General features: G+C 42.4%; 1 protein-coding gene across 5 annotated transcripts in view; it reads right to left on the bottom strand.

Annotated features, from left to right (window-relative positions):
- Positions 1-20,284, bottom strand: part of tnk2.S (tyrosine kinase, non-receptor, 2 S homeolog) — a 97,964-nt gene that overhangs the window by 4,517 nt on the left and 73,163 nt on the right. For 4 of the 5 annotated variants that reach the window (XM_018265636.2, XM_041564774.1, XM_041564771.1 and 1 more), the window contains 3 exons: positions 12,522-12,613; positions 9,430-9,474; positions 6,232-7,673 (listed from right to left, as the gene is read on the bottom strand). In XM_018265636.2, coding sequence (XP_018121125.1) covers positions 6,232-7,673; positions 9,430-9,474; positions 12,522-12,613 — 1,579 coding nt within the window. The remainder of the gene's footprint in view (positions 1-6,231; positions 7,674-9,429; positions 9,475-12,521; positions 12,614-20,284) is intronic. The other variant, XM_041564773.1, reaches the window with a different exon arrangement.

Here is a 20,284-nt window from a genome sequence, read left to right as displayed (position 1 = left end):
AGTAAGCCAGTCACAGAAACATTCAGTTCTGATCTATAAAACATCATGTCTTATACCACATTTGTGTATTCCATATGTGCATATGACTCTTACTATGTCCTAAGCTACAAAATCCTGACAAAGTGGATAAATAACAACCTTTGTGCACAGAAATGCACACCGCAAATCTTTGCTAAAACATGCGCCTTTAACAACCGACTGACTCTAAAGTCGCAATTTACATCTTTCTCCCACTAACTCTATGGTGCCATGTAATAATAGGATACCAGAATACTCAGGGGCGATCCTGGCCCCTCTGCCGCCTGAGGCAGCAGCAGTTGCTGCTGCCCCCCCTCCCCCGGAAATTCGCTCTTAAAGTACCAGGAGCAGCATTTTTGCTGCCCCTGGTACCTAGTGGGGCGATGCCGCCTGAGGCGACAGCCTCAACTTGCCTCATTGGCGAAGCACCCCTGAGAATACTGTATGTGGCTTCTAGAGACCACTTACAACTCGATGCACTGAGCACAAGAGCTCCTAATAATAAGTTGGCCACACTAAACCATATATTTAAGAGCACAGCTGCTGAGGAATTCCGATGAGTAAATGTGGTGTCCCTGTGACTAGCTTACATTTGCATCACTGGAAAGCAATGAAATACTGGATCTCAAGGAAAGCCAACATTTCCAATACAGAACAGCAGCGCTGATTACGGGCTTTTTGGCTCCTTTTATCGCACCCTAAACAGGTTCTGTTTTCAATTTCAAGTCTCCAAGTCCTACCCTTCAGAAGCCATGTTCCAATATCTTGCACCGATGAGATCTAACAAGATCGAAACAGGCTGTCTGCAAGTTTGGATATGTGGCTCTGAACCATTAGGCTGTATCTGTGCTATAAAACCAGCAGTTCTGGATGCATAGTTGGCCAAAGGGACATAAAGGAGTGATATGCATGTCTCCACCCATGATGCCTTTTGTGATAGTTAAAATCTCATATTTGGTATTTAGGCAGTGCTATGTGTATGGCCTGAGACAATTTCTAACATAACTGTGCCATCTAATGGCCACACAATAAACTGCATGGCTACATGACTAGATACCTGCAACACCAATGCAAAGCCGTGTATAATTTTATGCAAAAATATGGGGTGTTTTTAGGCTACTGAAGACTATAGCACTCAAAGTGCCCAAATCAGTCCCTTAGGGCAGGGGCACACGGGCAGATTCGAGGAGATTTAGTCGCCTGGCGACTAATAGCCTCTTCTGCGGTGTGACAGTCTCCCCGAATGCCTTCCCCCTGACTGCCGCCTGGTAAAACAAGGGAGCCCTAGTATGAGAATTTTCAAATACAAAAAGTGAGCAAACATAATCCTTTATTTAACGTTTGACCAAATCACAAGCCCAATTGGTGCATGACTATTTGTTGATATAATACAAGTTTTTTTTTTAACACCATGCATGGGTTCAAACGGCTTGCCCCTGAATTAGGCACAGCGTTTCCTTATCCCTAGCAAGCAATGAAAAATAATAAACCACAACCCAAGTCTTTCTGATGGCCATCCAGCAGAAAACAGTGACAGTCCATTACTGCTCCCAATGTAATTGAATGGTGAATGCCCTGACTTGACCACCACTGCCTTATGTGCTACTGCCCCTAAAAATAGCTTGAGATGAATAACAATATAGAAAGTATTAAGCCTGTTCAATTGTGTCTACTAGAAAGCAAGAAGAATTTCACCGGCACACAGGAGTTGCAGTAGCAGGGCAAGCCCTTGCAATTTTATTATGCAGTAGTGCAACGTTTCGGGGTCACGCCCCTTTGTCAAGGGGCGTGACCCCGAAACGTTGCACTACTGCATAATAAAATTGCAAGGGCTTGCCCTGCTACTGCAACTCCTGTGTGCCGGTGAAATTCTTCTTACCCTTGTTGTGAGGCGGCCGATTCCTCTATCACTGGGCACCAGGATAAGAACCTTTGGGTGTGTGTGGTGTGCGGCTTCTCCAAAGTTTACTTCTACTAGAAAGCAATACAGGTATCACTTACATCTGGCGCAGAACAGCTGCATTCTGCTTCCTTGGGCCGGCAGTTTCTTCAGATTATGTATCTGGCACAAAGGCCAACTGCCATGAGCACATAGTGAAAACAGAGCTCCTAATTTTCCTTGCACAAGTTCACAAGAGAGACAAATCACATGTTACTATCTGGCAAGCTGACGGACAAGGCTGAGTTTGGTTAAGCCAAGAAGGAAGTATCATGAAGAGAGGAGACACAAGGTGCATTGTTGGCAATAAAACAAATATTTGCTCCAGTTTTTTATCCCACATGAGGTAGAGTGAGCAAAGTAATATGTCATAAGGTTCCCTATAGTTGGAGATATAAGCTCCAGAAAGTCTTTCTACACAGAGAAGATGTTCTGTGTTTAACTTGCAGTGCCTGATGGGTAAAGTCTTTGGAGTATTCTGGAAGAACAGACAGGCCAGTTATTCTATTCCGTAGTTCACTAGCCACAGGCTGTCCTGTGCAAAGTTACTAACTGTAGTAAAGTGTTAGGGAGCTCTGTCTGAGCAGGACATAAGACAAGAAGGCTACCTGTCTGTGTTAGGAACTCCCAAAGGGGCTGGGGTGCTGCCTGCCACTATCAGGTGCAGATGGAGCATTTGAGCAAGTTAGTGAGAGACTGAGGGGCCTATTTAGAAAACAGCATGGTAAATAGGCCCCTGAGTGTGTCAGAAACGGAGAGGAAAGCTAGAAGGCTGAGCAAAGAAGTTTCATGAATACAGGGGTAACCCTAACATATGTGTTGTGTTACTGTAGTCCACAGCGAGGGGCAGGGTTGGGTAGTTTTGAGAGGGAACTCTCCATATGTGTGATGGTAGTTTACTGTATATTAATAAATGATAAATGTGTCTACTGAGGATCCTGCAAGTTCATACGATTTATCCCCCTTTATAAATGAGTTTATATGTGCTGAAGAATGGCATTTTTATTAATAGCCAGCGTGGCTCTATCAAACAAAAATGTACTCTTTGTATACTGTAGTAAGACAGCAGTGTTACATGTGGTCTAACTGCAAGTCTGCACTGTGTGCTCTTTGGATACATGGATAAAGAACTGTGAGATTATCAATTGTTAATATTGACTGGACCAGGCTCTGTATTAGGTTTATGTTTATAAATAAAAAAAAATACATATACCCTTCAGAGAACTAAATGTAAAACCTTGACACAGCATCTACCTAATAGTAACGACAACGTTTTTTAGATGAGGAATAATTCTCTGGGGAGATTTTGCAGGTCTGGGATAGGGCCCCCTGGGTTCTATGAAAGCAGGAAACAGATAATAGGGAACAGGAATAGAAACACAAAATCACTGCTGAAATTGCAATTATACTGCAATACACACAATACGTTTCAAAGGCATCTAAGGGCCCTTTTCAAGTGCTAAGGCCAGGGACTATTTTGTGTGAAGGACAGAAAAGCAGTGGGATGATTTTAGGACACATCACTTCCTCTTGTAGTAAACAAATGAACAACATTATCAATAAACATTGGCCAGTTTTGAAAGAGGACGCAACTCTAGACTCTATCTTACAAGATAAAGTATATAAACGCAGCCTGAATCTTAAAGAAATGCTATCCAGGAGCCACTATCAAAACCCAGGCAAACCCAAAAATATCAAGGGCTGCTTTCCATGTGGCAACTGCAATGTGTGGGACAAAATGAAGAAAATGTCAACCTTCACTGATAAGATTTAATAAAAATCATCAGATAAATGACTATATAAATTATAGGGCGAAGGGAGTCATATGTGTTGGAATGTCCATGTCAAAAACAATATGTAGGAATGACAACACAGATGCTCAAATCAAGAGTACAACAACATTGCAGCTCGATTCGAAATGCTGATAATATAAGGAAAACAGATAACACTCTATCTACAGTTGCGAGCCATTTTAAACAGTATCATAACATGAACAATGCCAGTATCAAATTTTGGGCCATTGACAAAATCAATTTGGGAATAAGAGGAGGCAATTTGGAGCAGGAATTACTGAAACGTGAGACCTACTGGATATTCAAATTGAATACAGTTTCACCTAGAGGGATTCATGAAAATATTCTATTCCATGCCTTTATTTGAGTGAAACACATAGAATTGTTAATAACACTATGATATATATATGATATATATAATAATAATATAATACGGAATTCCTCATAATAAACCCTGTAACTTTTTAAACAATATTGCTAGGCAATACTATATTTTTTTTCTCCTTTTAGAAATGCAATACTCCAATATATACCGGTAATGAAATTGAATCAGTGTCTTGCTCCTCCCACAGTTGGCATCATTTTTGTTATAGGTTTTCCAACCAATCATGGGAGGAGAAAAAAGCCCTATACACTGACCTAATACGCTTATTCGCAGCGTCTAAACGTCTATGCAAGTTCACTGTGTGTATTACTATGGAACGCAGCGTAATCACGCCAGCGTCAATACATGCTGCATAATTACGCCAGCGCAAATGCGTAATTCTCGCAAGATTTCCCAAATGACTTCGTAACGAGTGAATTCAGATTTGCCTTGATAAAGCCAAAGGCGAAACGCACGTTGGCAAACTGCTAGCATTTTAGCAATTGGATTCCAAAAATTGCTTTTATTAATCTTTTCTAACCTTGGATATTTTAACCTTTTTTCACTGCATTTGTATTTCTTCAAATCTCTTTTACTATAAGGCTCTGTGGGATTTGTGGTTTTATAGGGAAGTTCAGCTCTCCTTCAAAAGATAGTAAGGTAGACTCGAGACCACAATCCCCAGGGTCCTACTTTCTCCCTGTGTGGGGTCCCAGGGCCTATAAAATACAATCAGGCAGTAGATTTTTGGGACTTCTCCATCTCAACTATTTTCCATTTCCTTGCTTTTATTTCTCAAATGCCGGTTTTGGTCTGTATATAATAAATGGTTTATTAATTCACTTCCTACACCAAACAGCTCAGGCTGTTTTTAAAAAACTAATTCTAACGCCACTTGTTTGCACATTGGCAATCTGTGATTGCAATTGGTGGGTGGCACTAGCACTTTAAATGCATTGATTTTAGGGTGGTTGATCCGTGGTCGAATCCAATTGAAGATTTGCTTTATACATTGAAATAGCACATGGCACTTTAAATGTTCTTATAAGCAATCGATTAGAGACTTAAGCACGTGGATAACTACATTTATAATAAAGCCTCGTGCCAGTGATATAAATATGCTTTAAAATCTATTTATTGCACTAAGCACTTATTTTGTTGATAATTAAGTAGGGGTGTGGAAGGAAGGGGGCTTTACTTCTTTTTTCTTGGTGTAAGTTTAACGTGTACAAGTAATTCACACCTCCCTCCCTCCAGGAAGTAAATTGTTAATCAGCAAGGTTCTTATAAGCCATACCTTTCCTAATTAGACTTGTTTTCTTGTCAACCCAAATCATCTTTAATGTTTTCTCCTAGTCTAACCTTTTCTCACATTTCTCCTTTGATTTGTGCCTTCCTTCAATCTTCCAACCCTGTTTCTCTTCTCTTATTTTTGCTTTATCCATTTTTCTGATACACGCTTCCCTTTAACATACACCAGATGGCACTGTAGTGCTTTATACAGGAGTTGTACGTTCATACAGGATTGGCCACAGTGATACAATATATGCTATTCGCTTACAGTCAAATTAATCAAAGCACATCTGGGCACAGATATGGAAACATGACCAGATTTAATTTAAACAAATTGGCTGCCTGTCGAGATTAAAATGGATACATTGGGTATCCCTTAAGTTATATAGGTTACATATAAGGGCAAAGGCAAACCCCTTCATAAGGCCAACCATGTAATGATTCTGACCCTGCTAGTGATATAAGATTCAAACGTGTGGGAAACAAAACGCCATGTGTGCCATTACCCTATCAATGCTGCAAGCCAACTGATTAAAGCTGGTTTTAAAATTGTAGAGGAGACCAGCCCACTGTTATGGAGTCAGACTGAGAGAACAAACAGATACTTTGCGCAGTTGATAAAAGTGGGAACTTGATTTGTATCCACATTTGCGAAGTGCACTCAAATTTCGATGGAAGCTACTTTGGGTGTGCTTGTAATTTTACTGGCATTCTAGGAAAAACACTGCACTTATGTCTGTGTGTGTAAACGATCCATCAGAGGTTACCTCCTTATAAATGGAAGCAATATACAGCTACAAATAAATATCAATCTGTGTACTCACCAGTCGTATTTTGTCTCCAGGCCTGATGTAATCTGTTCCATTGTAAACAATCTTCTGCGAACTGCAAGAGGTTTTTACAGTACTCTTCGAAGAACAGTTACTGTTGTTGGTTGAGAAGTTAGCTTTATAATCAGTTTGTTGAACCATAGGTTTCACAGTTGCTGTAGTGATATTCCTAACAACTGAAGATTCCTCTGGACTTTGGGCTTCTTTAAAAAACTTCTCATATTTGTCCAAATATGAAGGTCTCTCAGGCAGAAGGTAGTAGTGTGTGTTGCTGACCTTCTTGCCATCTTTCACAATAGGCAAAATACAAGGACCTTTAACTTGATCTTTTCCTTGAGCTTGTATGACTTTAGGGGTAGCATATTTGGGATCAGATGCAAAACTCTGTGTGGTAGGCATCGGTTTTCCTGGAGATGTAGATAGGTAGGCGCCAATAGACAAAGGTGAGCAAAGGTTTGATCTTTGCTGTGGGGAACCCACCTGAAAAGTCATGGGACTTGGAGTTCTAGAAGTGGGTTGAGACAATGGGTCCCTAGGTGGCAACAGAGGAGGCCGACCAATCTCCTCCGAAGCAAAGGCAGGTGAAAGTTCACCAGACCACCTTTCATGTTCATTACGTCGGGCAGGCCTAGGAGGTATAGGAATCCGGGGAGGGATCTGAGGTTTGTCCTCTGAAGGGGTCACATTTATGTTTATTATTGAGGTGCTAGGGCTTGGAGTTGATGCCAGTGAGGTGGAAGGAGGAACATTAAGTCTCTTCATGCATTCTTGTTGCAGTTCTTCAAAGATCTCTGATGTCTGTGAAAAGCTGGCTTGCTTAGTATCTTTTGGAGGTAGGAAGAGATTGTCTTCGACTTTTCCCTTGCAGCTGGAACGTTCCGCTTCCTTTACATAACCATAGTTGGTCTCACCTTTTTCTCTGGCCCTCTGAAGCAAATTTACTGTTACTTTTTCCTTCTGGGTCAAAAGTACATCAGAACTGTTAATAGAGCACACTTCAAAATCATCTTCATCTTGTGCTACCTCATCATAAGCTGGTGCAGCAGGTAGAGGTTTTGAGTCCCAATCCACTACAGGAGTTGGATGTAAAGGGCGTGGCAAGGATCGGGAAGGACTTTGAGGTGGAGTCTTATCAAGCAGCGAAAAAGCCTCCATTGCCAGTTTTGCTAAAGAAGGAGCAGTCTGCTCCACTGCTGGGGAAAGGTAACCTGGGCTTATTGGACTCAGATGCTCTCCAAAGTCTATTAATTCCTCTTCTCTCAAGCTGTTGCTCTTTATGTCAAACAGCTGCCTATCAGTAACTTTAGTGCCAGTTACTCGAGCTGAAGGTTTGACTAGTTTGAGTCCTTTAGCTGGAGTTGGTTTCTTAAGGTAAAGCTTTTTAATTCCCAAAGTGATTGAATCGTCTTCTCCGTTGACAGTATTATAAGATGGTTCTGTTGTACAAAACAGAGGTAACATGGTCAACTAATATTCAATCTCTAAAACACTGCAAAGAAAATTATTCTTAAAGGGGTAATTCATCTGAAAACTACAGTTAAAATATGTAGACAGAAAATATTTTAAGACATTTTGGGATTTGGGATGGGCATCATTTCTTGTAAACCTTCTACACTGAAGAACATTAGCATTAAAAAAAAAAACAGTTTTCAAAAATGTTTCCTATGTTGTAGTTGCTTGGTCTATTTTCTCCTTTCCACAGAAGTAGTAAATGATTTAATTATTTAATGATGTGACTATTTTACTATTCCAGAAAATGTGTGTGTATCCACCAACCAACATAAATTTGGTGGAGCATTGCTGATTTTGATGAATAACAATATGATATTTATCCAGCTGCATTATGCATTATCAAATGACTGACAACAAGCAACGTGAAAGGGGGAGAATGAGAAGTATTAATGGGTGGGCGTGACTCTCCTTAGAGCTTAATCAGTCACAGGGAAGCATAGAAGTGTTTTATTTGATTTCTAATATGTGAATTATTGTGATCACAATGTAAACCACTTTCTAATAACCACCACAGTGGCTCTATGAAAGCACACAAAGGTATGCCAACTATAGCTTTGTTGGACGTGAAGTGGATTTCTACCAGGATTTTGGATTAAATTTTTGCTGCGCACCTCTTAAAATAAGAATTTGCTGTCTAAGACTTAGCGGGAAATGAGATTGGAAAATAACTAATAGAAAGTTAAGCCATAAACCAAAATAAAGCTGCCATTATTTTTTGTCATTGGGATCATCAAGCTTGTTTGCCAGCTGCAAAAAAAGCAAACTAGGCAGGATATCACAAAAAAAAAACCAGTTGAAAGAGTTGGTCCATCTATAATGTCAATTTAAAGATAAATGTCCCCTTTTAAAATGGAACGAAAACAACTACTACTAAAAATAAAGATGAAGAAGTTCCATACAATTCCTAGATATGGTTTACATTGTAATGTATGTGATTCAATGTCTAAACTAAGGTATTACAGTGTTTCCAAAAGCTCAGACATCTATTTCAGGGACTCATTCTATGGATTCTGGCTGTCTATGTCAGTGGCGTGACTAGAGTGCGCTGGGCCCCCCGACAAAAAAACCTTCAGAGGGGCCTGGTGCACTCCGATCCCCATCTTCCCATGTCCCGCCTCCGCCCACCCCGAATTGCAGCCCCTTCCTCGCTGGTAAGAGAGCGGCTGGGGAGGAGGGGCTTTTATTATTAGCTATAGAGGAAGCAGATTCCATATTCTGGGTCTGCTTTCTCTATAATTAGACCACTGGTCTATGTAGATAGAAATAGCCATTCAACAATTTTGTTGTTTTGCTTAAAGTAGGCCAATATGGTGCATGCAAATCTCACAACTCAAGTACCAGCCAAGGGAAGTGATGGCAGGACTGATCACGAAAATTAATTCCCTTTCAATGAGGGGGACCAGCTTTTATAAAAGTTGGATTAAGCGCATGGTCGCGAGTATATTTCAAATGGAACATAAAATATGTAGAATATTATAAAATGAACCTGGTGTATTTGGCAATAAAGATTACAGGGCTCATTTACAGGCATTGGTTAGTCCTGAGTGTTTTGTTCACTGCACACAGATTATGTCAATACTTAGGCTGGGTCTGGGCACTCTGTACCTTAAAAGAGAGGAAGAATAATTGCACAAAGTGGGCAGGAGCAGGGAGCACGAAGGATGGAACCGTGAAACTTACTCTTTCCCCTGGCAGCCGGCTGAGGAGGGCGAGGTGGAGGCTCCCCTGAGAGAAGAGAGCCCATAAAGCGTTAAGAGACAGCCAAGCAAAAATACCAGAAGAAGCAGTAAAAGGTTTAAAAGCAATGTAAACCCCAAAATAAAATTTTGCCTAATGAAAAGTAAGAAACTTTCCAATGTTCCATGATATGGTCAGTTATTTGTAAATGTTGAAAGCAATATTTGTCTGTCCCATTCAGCACAGTTGGTTCAGATTCTTATAACAATGTGGCAGAAGTCTGATTTTCTCCTGCCCACAATGCTCTGCATGCTTTAAGTCTATTAATCAGTGGCTTCTGCTACTTTGTTTAAATAGTTAGGGTAAGCATTGCTTTCACTTGCGATAACATTTTCAAATCATTTTTAAACCGTCGAGACTCGAAAATGTCTAAAAAATGCTTGGAAAGTTGGTAAGATTTAGATTTTCTTTCATTTGGCAAAATGTTATTTTTGGGTTCCAAACCCTTTAAGAAAAGAAAGGAATTGAGCAAATGGCTCTGATTAAAAACAGTGATTTAAAGACAGTAAATAAGAAAATATATTAGAACACATTAGAAATATTGGTGGCAGAAATCATAGGAAGAAAAGTTGGGTGTGTGGCTGAGATAAATATATGAAAGCTATATACGTAGACTGCACATTGGAAAATGGAATCTGAATTCCCTCCCAAAGACTGTATCCAAATACATTTGATGCAAAGCAATAACACACAAAGCAAGCATAATTCTCTTTATGTCTAAGGTATGCAAAAAATGCACACAAAATGGAAGAATCTCTAAAATTCTAGAGTTATTTTTTCGAATTCATTCACGTAGAGACATAGCAGATAAACTATCCTGCAAGAAATGGGCACGTTACTTAAAGTCCCAAACAGAATGCTTTCTCCGGCTCACCATTTACTCCTTCCAACCTCACATAATACTATTAATAGTATTAGACACAAACTATGTATTTAGTGGCATATCCAGGACAAAAATGATCAATAATTTGCAGAGAGAACTATTGATTATTTTAGGTTGGGATGCAGTTTTTCATTTGAAAAGGTCCCCAGACAGTTGCTTTTGTATATAAAAAGACACGGAATAAGTTTGCTGCAAACTGTTTTCACAATTCTGAAGGCATGCATTCTAAGGATAATAGCACATACTTCTATAACATACACAAAGTGCACACATAAGCATAATTTGTATCAATGGGGAATGGTGTTCAAGCATATTAATACACCCAAAGATACATTATACTGCTTCATTGCTGCAGTTTGAGGTGGGAATTCATAGTTTGCAACAGTATTAACGGCACGCTATTGCTCAGCAACAGATTATGCCTAAGCTTAGATGTATTTCAAGACTAGTTGGTGGGGAAATAATCAGATTCAAATGGAGTGCTATGTAGAAAACAATAAGCAGAGAGCAGACACAGGACTAGACAGAGAATGTGTTGTGGTTATATTTTTTCATGAAATGCATCCACTACACGTTTCCTCTCTCAAGTGTACTTTCACCAATCGAGCACTCAGCCCTAAAGCGCAACCACACCTTCACCCAGGTGAGATAAAGTCCAAGGATGTTGTCTTACTGATGTAATGCATTATACCACATACAGGGCCAACAGACCAATGTTATGAGCTTCTTTTACACTGCCAATACTAACTTTTTCATTACATGTTATCTAGATGGATACTAAAAGTTAAAGAGGACCTGTCACCCAGACATAAAAATCTTTTATAATAAGTCCTTTCCAAATTAAACATGAAATCCAAATTCTTTTTTTATTAAAGCATCAATAGCTGTTGTAAATGCATTTAAACATCTCAGCTGTCAATCAAGTGTTGCCTGCCCCTCCTCTATGTCTTAAGGTGGACATACACGGAGAGATCCGCTCGTTTGGCGAAGCTGCGTTTTGCTGACTGTGCTTTGTATCTTCCCAAAATCTTGTTTATGTGCCAGAATGGGGGACCTGATGCCCATGCACTGGCTACGCAATTATGGCAATAAGAAAAGGGGGAATGTGAGTGCAATGACATCTAGGAAGTACAGAATGGAAAGTGAAAGAACTTGCTTGCCCTGCCTAAGGCATAGCGTAGGGCATATAATATATATTTGACAGTTAAGATTTTTAAATATTTAAAAAATAGTTTGGGTCTCATGTTTAACTTGAAAAGGACTTTTAACATATAGATTGTTATGTCTGTTTTACGTCTACGATACCTACAGTAATTAGTAATTAAAAGAGCACTTGATTGGTGAACGTACACTTAAAAAGGGTCAACTTTGCTCAAAACATGTAGTGCATTAGTGATGTACCTGAAACCTGCACCAGTGAGGGTCAGACCGACTTCCACACACATTTTGCAGGTCACCGTGGGTTCGAGATGAGCTCATTTTCTGTTCTCCCCACCCACAACCTTACACTGCTGCTTTCAGCTCTAGCAGCCTCCATTTATAAGTGCACGACTGAACCGCCCACCCTCATTTGTGATGTCAGAGATGGGTGGATCAGGTGTAAAAATGGAGGGGGTCGGCGGGTTAGGGTATCGGGTGCAGGTCAAATGTTTGTGGACTCAAACATCACTATAGTGCATGTACTTTATAAATATATAGAAGGACAGCAGAATCTCTATGTAGTCCTGGTTGTTTCCGTCTTTTGTTTACTGCATTAGAACTGTGTGCTGAGAACTGAGCACAGGAACAGACCGCATAGGATACGTTTAAATTAGTATTCTCTGTGTTCAGACCATTAGGGAAAAAACAATATCAGTGGTTCTCACCAATGTGATGTTCTTTGCATTTTTTTCCTAGAGTTAATGTAAACGAAACTATATATGTTTACAAAGTACTATTCCATACCTGTATTTTTGGTCTATAAAAAGCCTATAAACTTTCCTTTCACTTGTTCTAGTTCTGAAAAAAGTTGTATTTCTACTACGAAATATATGCATCGCCTTTATTAATACAAAAAAACTGTACTCTAGCAAGTGAATGCCTAATTATTGGCACACCTTGTTAGACAAACATGCTTAAACAATTCATTTCAGAGAAGTCACACTTCACTTACTTTTTGACCTGCTGGGAAGCTGGGTGGGTCTAGCAGTGCCTTGATCCAGGCCTAGAATATCAGGTGGGTCCATGGGATTTCCCAAGTACAGCCTAAAGGTGTTTAAATAGAGGAAGAAAGATTTAAAATACCAAAAAGGAAACATTAAACAGCATTGTACTATAGTAGCAGGGCATCAGAACATGCAGACTGCATACAAATAAAAACTTATAGCAGAGGTAATTAGAGTCCCATAGGGAGTACACCTTCAGCCATAATATCATATATATGCAGGTGTTAAAGCTCTATACCCAACAGTTCTTTGAATAATGGCTTCAAATGTATTGCTAGTCCATTATAAATGTAATGTCTGTCAGCATGTGTAACCTTCATTAAAGACATTATAAAGTAGCACTATGCAGATTCACATACTATACACGCCCCTGATATGTTTCCATACTTCTTCTCTACAAGCCCCCTTTGTACTTGCAGGAAGCCCATCAGGGCAATTTATAAAATCCCCAAAATCTAAATCTATAAAGTATTTCTTTCTCTGTGCAGTTTCCCTTTAAAAAAAAAAGAAAGAAGCGGTTTCCCAATTTTCCAGAAAAACAAAACCCACCATAACTAGCAACTTCCACTACATCCAGGTCCTGACCTTCCCTATCAAAAGGCACTACTATAAAGATACATAAAACAATAATACTTATAGTTCAGGATACAGTACATTATATTTAATTAGCTTAATAAAGACACAGGAAATTCGATACTAACAAATGCCTTGCTAAATGTCCGAACAGATGGGATGATAAAGAACTACAAATTTCTGCCTGTCAAGAAACATAAAATAACCAAGTAAAAAACTTACCAAAGTAGGAAAATGAAAAATAGCACTATTATGTTGATTAGGAATAATACAGTTCCTGATCGGTGTCTGTATATAATAAGATTCCTACTGTTCCTGCCCAGCTGAATCACACATGGGTGTAAGGCTTTTGGCTTTCTTTCTGAGGTCCATGAGACTGAACAGAACTGGCTGTCCTGGGATCCTCCCTTTGTACCGCCTTCACTACTAAATATTTATGCAAAAGCTACAACACCCTCAGAGCAGTTGAATGGTCTCAGAATTTATGTTCATAAAACTAAAAGGTGGCACCATTTTGTATGTTCCCATAGACCAGGGGTCCTCAGGATTTAGTGAAGATGCGTTATTGCATCAGTTTCTACCAACTGGAGTGTTATGCTGCCATGGAAAACAAAAACCTCACTGTATTATAACATTTACATTGCAGAGAAAACATCTACTCTTTCATTAAAGAACCCACTCTCAATAATAAAAATACACAGTCCATTGATCTAATAACCGGCTTGTAAACAATCCTTAGCTGTCAATATCCACTGGACCTCCCAGTCACTAACTGAAGATCTACTGGCATATCACAATTACTGCCATATCACAATCTTATGAGCTTCGCTGGTATAGGTGGTCTGGCTCCACAACTAACATTCCTTTGACAGTGCCCACATATTTCTACGTGTGCAAGTGAATAGAGTTAACACCAGTGCGATGGAATGTAGAAAAGAAACAAAAATACAAGTAGACTTGTCCAGAGGTTATTGAAAACTACAGGATTCCATGTGCACAATGCCTAATGAAAATAAAAAGTAAACAAATATTTGACTACAATTACCAGTATCTCACTGACAGCTGTAGGCTGGGTGTATAGGGAGAGGAAATGTTTTAAAATGCTACTTGATTTGTTGCAAAGTGACAAGCCCTGTAGCAAATTTTCCACTTCTTACTGTGTGCCCTTAGGCTTGAAATAGAATATGAGCTCCACGTTCACTCATGGCAGGCACTGTGTAATGGAGTCTACTGACCTGCTCCAAGATGGCGTCCAAAATGGCGATTCCTCTTCCCTGCACATGGCTCCGGGTGGTCGCAATCATCCTGCATCATCTCCTTCTTGCCCTGTGATTGGTCGCCGGCGACGGAACGGACGCCGGCGTCAGAATCGGGCGCCGGCGTCAAGGCGTCAGCGTGGGGACGCTGGCGTCTGCGTCTGACGCCAGCGCGTCAATTTTGGCGCCAATAGACTGGACTATAAAGACCCTCATTTCCATCCTGACCTTGCCCAATTATAGGTCTATTTCATATAGTTCCTGGGTGCGATATATTCTGCTTTGCTTAACCGTGTTTGAACCTTGCCTGTTATCGACTTTGAATCTGTACTGCCTGTCTTGACCATTCTGCCTGTTTTACGACCATTCTTTGATAAACCCTTTTCTGTACCGCGAACTTGGATTGTTGCCTTCTCTTTGGTCCTTACTTCAACTGCGCCTTCGGGCATTACAGTATAATTGGGCCATGGACCCCTCGGAGGAGGCCCAAGTACCCCTCGATGTCGGAGGGGCCATTCGGGGATTGGCTTCTCGCATGAAATCCTATGAAGCCCAGCAGTCTCAAATTGGCCAGGCAATTGATGTTATCCTGGAGAAATTGACTGCCATGTCTCCAGCGGCTCCTGCGGCTGTGCCTGTTCCTGCCATTCCTGCTCCTCTCCAGGTGTCTGAACCTCGTGTTCCCGCTCCACCTCTTTTCAGCGGAGACCCAAAAGCTTGTCGTGGTTTTATTAACCAATGTGAAATTCAATTCACTCTGCAGCCAGGCCAGTTCGTCTCCGAGCAAGCCAAGGTTGGTTTTGTCATCTCCCGTCTGCAGGGGAAGGCTCTGGAATGGGCGTCTCCCCTTTGGGAGAAGAGAGACCCGCTGATCGACAACGCCGGGGCCTTTCTCCAAGAACTCCGGACGGTGTTTGACGCTCCTGGTCGTACTACTGCAGCCTCGGCTCGACTGTTCCAGCTTCAACAAGGCACTCGCTCAGTTCCCGAGTATGCCATTGAATTTCGTACCCTGGTGGCAGAGACCTCCTGGAATAACGATGGTTACAACGGCTTGGCTATACGCATTAAGAATGACCTCGTTTCCCGGGAAATTCCTTCTCGGTGGGAGGATCTGGTGGCCTTGGCGGTGAAGGTGGATACCCGGCAGAGGGAGTTCCAGCTTGAACTCGACCGAGAGCGTACAAAGAGGTACCCCCGGTTCCAACCTTCTTTGGCCCCCCGCTTCCAGAGACCCCTGCTTTTCAATCCTGTTCCCCCTGAACTTCCTCCTGCTCCTATGGATTCTGCTTCTTCCTCCTTGCCGGCTGAAGAACCCATGCAGATTGGGCGGGCCCGCCTGTCCGAACAGGAGAAACTCCGGAGAAGGGCTGCCGGCCTGTGCCTTTACTGTGGGGGTAAAGCCCACTTTGCCCAGGAGTGTCCAGTGAAGCCGGGAAACGCCAAAGCCTAGGTAAGCTCAGGGAGACTTACCTGGGTGGGATTTGTCATTCTCCCCATTCTTCTACTCTACGTTTCCTTCTTCCGGTGCAGATCCAGTTTGGCTCTTTAAAGTTTTCCTCACAAGCCTTTCTAGATTCCGGTGCTGCAGGAAACTTCATGGATCGATCCTTTGCAAGACGTCATTCCATCCCTCTCCAACCCTTGGCAGTTCCTCTTCGTGTCCTGGCGATTGATGATCGTCCTCTGTCGTCTGCCTTCGTCTCGCATTCTACTCAGGAACTTTCTTTTAAGGTGGGCACCTTGCATTTGGAGAGATTATCCTTCCTCCTCATTGATTGCCCTTCCACTCCGGTTGTCCTGGGACTGCCATGGTTATGTGCACATAATCCAGTCATTGACTGGTCCACATTGCAAGTTTCCAGATGGAGTCCTTTTTGTTTACAGAACTGCCTACCCACTGTTCCGGTTGTCAAAATTTCCTCTGTGTCCTCTAATTCTTCTCTTCCCTCTGTATACCAAGCATTTGCCGATGTGTTTAACAAGTCTTCCGCTGAGATTCTTCCTCCCCATCGGCCTTACGATTGCCCAGTGGAACTTCTATCCGGCTCTATGCCCCCCAGGGGCCGCACCTACCCACTCTCTCCTTCGGAAACTTCTGCTATGAAGTTATACATCCAGGAGAATCTTCAGAGAGGATTCATCCGTCCTTCCACCTCCCCTGCCGGTGCAGGTTTCTTCTTTGTTGAGAAAAAGGATGGTAGTTTGCGGCCCTGCATCGACTACAGAGGACTCAACAAGATCACAGTTAAAAACAGGTACCCTCTTCCTCTTATTTCTGAACTGTTTGATCAACTTAGGGGTGCCAATATCTTTACAAAGCTGGATCTTCGGGGGGCATACAATCTTATCCGGATCCGTGAAGGGGACGAGTGGAAGACCGCCTTTAATACCCGTGATGGACATTATGAGTATTTGGTCATGCCCTTTGGTCTCTGTAATGCTCCTGCGGTCTTCCAGGAGTTGTTAATGATATTTTTCGGGATTTGTTGGGTCTATGTGTGGTCGTTTATCTGGATGACATTCTTGTTTTTTCTAAAGATCTTTTGGAACATCGTGCCCAAGTACGTGAAGTCCTCTCCAGACTAAGGAAGAACAATCTCTTTGCTAAATTGGAGAAATGCACTTTTGAAGTCTCGTCTATTCCTTTCCTTGGCTATATCATTTCTCCTCTAGGTTTCAAGATGGATCCTGCCAAGGTGTCTGCAATCCTGGACTGGCCTCTTCCTACTAGTGTCAAAGCCATTCAGAGGTTTGTCGGCTTTGCCAATTATTACAGACAGTTTATAAAAAATTTTTCTTCCAGACTTTCTCCAATTCTGGCCCTGATTCGTAAGGGGGGCAAACCTCAACACTGGTCTCCTCAAGCCCTGGAATCCTTCAAGTCCCTCAAAGAGGCCTTTTCTTCCGCTCCAATTCTTCGGCACCCAGAACCTCTACATCCCTTCTTCATGGAAGTCGACGCCTCTGATGTCGGAGCTGGAGCAGTTTTATCACAGAGATCCATTTCTGACGGTAAACTCCATCCTTGTGCGTTCTTTCTAAAAAATTTTCTGCCCCAGAACAGAACTATGATGTGGGGAATCGTGAACTACTTGCCATCAAATTAGCCTTGGAGGAATGGAGACACTTACTGGAGGGTTCTTCGGTTCCTGTGACGATTTTTACCGACCATAAGAATCTTGAGTTCATCCAAACCCTCAAACGCCTGAATCCCCGGCAAGCCAGGTGGGCACTTTTCTTTTCCCCGTTTTAATTTTGTCATTACCTTTCGTCCTGGCTCCAGAAACAGGAAGGCCGATGCCTTATCCAGAAGCTTTATTCCCGAAGATTCTGTGTCCGAGGAACCTGAACCTGTGGTACCCTCCATCAAGATTATTGCTGCCTTGTTCCCTTCCTGTGCCTCCCAATTGTTGTCCGCTCAAGATTCTGCTCCTGCAGAAACTCCTCTTGGTGTTGCTTTTGTCCCTCCAGAATTTCGTCTTGCTATTTTGTCTCAGTCTCATAGTTCCAAACAGGCCGGACATCCTGGAATTCAGAAGACGACCGAGCTCTTATCTCGTCTAGTATGGTGGCCAACCTTAAGAAAGGACGTTAAAGATTTTGTCTCCTCATGTTCCACGTGTGCTGTGTCTAAATCCGGACATTCTCCTCCCAAGGGTTTTCTTCTTCCACTGCCCATCCCATCTCGACCCTGGACTCACCTCGCCATGGACTTTATTGTCGATTTGCCCATTTCCTCCGGCCACACTGTCATTTGGGTTGTTATCGACAGATTCAGTAAGATGGCTCATTTCACTCCTCTCCGCAAACTGCCTTCTGCTCCTGAACTTTCAGAACTGTTATTAAACATATTTTTCGCCTCCATGGCTTCCCAGCAGAAATTGTGTCCGACCGTGGTCCCCAATTTGTGTCTAAATTTTGGAGGTCACTGTGTAATGCTTTAAATATCTCTCTTCAATTTTCTTCTTCTTATCATCCCCAGTCCAATGGTGCCGCTGAACGTGTTAACCAGGCCTTGGAGCAATTTCTTCGTTGCCATGTGTCTTTGTGTCAAGACGACTGGTCGGACCTTCTTCCCTGGGCGGAGTTTGCCCATAACAATTCTTTACATTCTTCTTCCCAGAAATCTCCTTTCTTCTGTGTGTATGGCCGGAACCCATTGGCATTCCCTCAGGATCTCTTACTCACAAATGTTCCTGCTGCTAATGATCAAGCCGCTCATATGCTGGCCATCTGGCAGGCCACCACTGCTAATCTGGAAAAGAGTTCATCCTCTCAAAGAAGTTTGCCGACAGGAAGAGAATTGCCGCCCCACCCTATGCTCCTGGTGACAAGGTCTGGTTGTCTACACGGAATATTCGCCTCAAGATTCCCACTCCTAAGCTTGGCCCCAAATTCATCGGTCCCTTTCCCATCATCGAGGTCATCAACCCTGTGGCAGTTCGTCTTCTTCTTCCTCCCGAGATGCGGATCCCTAATGCCTTTCATGTGTCTCTCCTTAAACCTGCAGTGTCTTCCCCTCTTCTTCTTCCACAGCTCCTGTTGTTATCGATGACCATTTAGAATTTGAAGTCAGCAGGATTCTGGACTCTCGTTTTTCCAGGGGCGCTCTCCAGTACCTTGTCGAATGGAAGGGGTTCGGTCCCGAGGAATGCTCTTGGGTGAAAAAGTCGGATGTCCATGCCCCCATCCTTGTTCGCAGGTTTCATAGCAGTTTCCTTCCCGTCCTGGTCCGGTGGTCCTGAGGCCCCCCCTAAGGAAGGGGGTACTGTAATGGAGTCTACTGACCTGCTCCAAGATGGCGTCCAAAATGGCGATTCCTCTTCCCTGCACATGGCTCCGGGTGGTCGCAATCATCCTGCATCATCTCCTTCTTGCCCTGTGATTGGTCGCCGGCGACGGAACGGACGCCGGCGTCAGAATCGGGCGCCGGCGTCAAGGCGTCAGCGTGGGGACGCTGGCGTCTGCGTCTGACGCCAGCGCGTCAATTTTGGCGCCAATAGACTGGACTATAAAGACCCTCATTTCCATCCTGACCTTGCCCAATTATAGGTCTATTTCATATAGTTCCTGGGTGCGATATATTCTGCTTTGCTTAACCGTGTTTGAACCTTGCCTGTTATCGACTTTGAATCTGTACTGCCTGTCTTGACCATTCTGCCTGTTTTACGACCATTCTTTGATAAACCCTTTTCTGTACCGCGAACTTGGATTGTTGCCTTCTCTTTGGTCCTTACTTCAACTGCGCCTTCGGGCATTACACACTGGGATCAACTGGAAGATTAGCAGAATTTACTTGGGCAAAAAGTTGAACCGTGTTGCTAATTATGTCCAAGAAATGGATGCCATAACAATTTAACCAGAAAGCACAAAAGAACAAAGGTTTCGTCATTAAAAACAATGCTACAATCACTATATAAATGGAGAAAAACAACCTCTACCTTAGCATTAAAGCAGAACTGGTAACACAGCTACAGTCAGAAATATACTAAAAGGGTAAAAAACAAAGAATTCTATTAACACAAGACATTTTTTGTCAATATACCTACAGAACCCAGCACTGCAGCATGTCAAGGGGGCACTGTGTGTTGTTAAAGGTGGCAAGAGCCATGTGCCTAAGCTGCCTAATAGAGAGTAAAAGTAAAGGGATACCGTCATGAGAAAACATGTCAGTTAATGGAGAAGGAAAGTCATTTAGCACTTGGCACCCCCAAGTGAAAGTATTTACTTACTTGAAACCCTGGGCCAGTGCTCCTATCAGCAGAAAACTGCACCGGCTTGGGGGTTATTCCAGTGAGCACCATGGAGTGCTCCTCTTCCGGCTTCTTCTTGCTTCTCGCGGCTGCACATGCACATTAGAGTGAAAAGCCAAACTTTAA

Source organism: Xenopus laevis, chromosome 5S (genome assembly GCF_017654675.1).
Source record: "Xenopus laevis strain J_2021 chromosome 5S, Xenopus_laevis_v10.1, whole genome shotgun sequence".
Taxonomy (NCBI): Eukaryota; Metazoa; Chordata; class Amphibia; order Anura; family Pipidae; genus Xenopus; species Xenopus laevis.
Note: the sequence above shows the minus strand (reverse complement) of the source record. Positions and strands in the feature narration are given on the sequence as shown.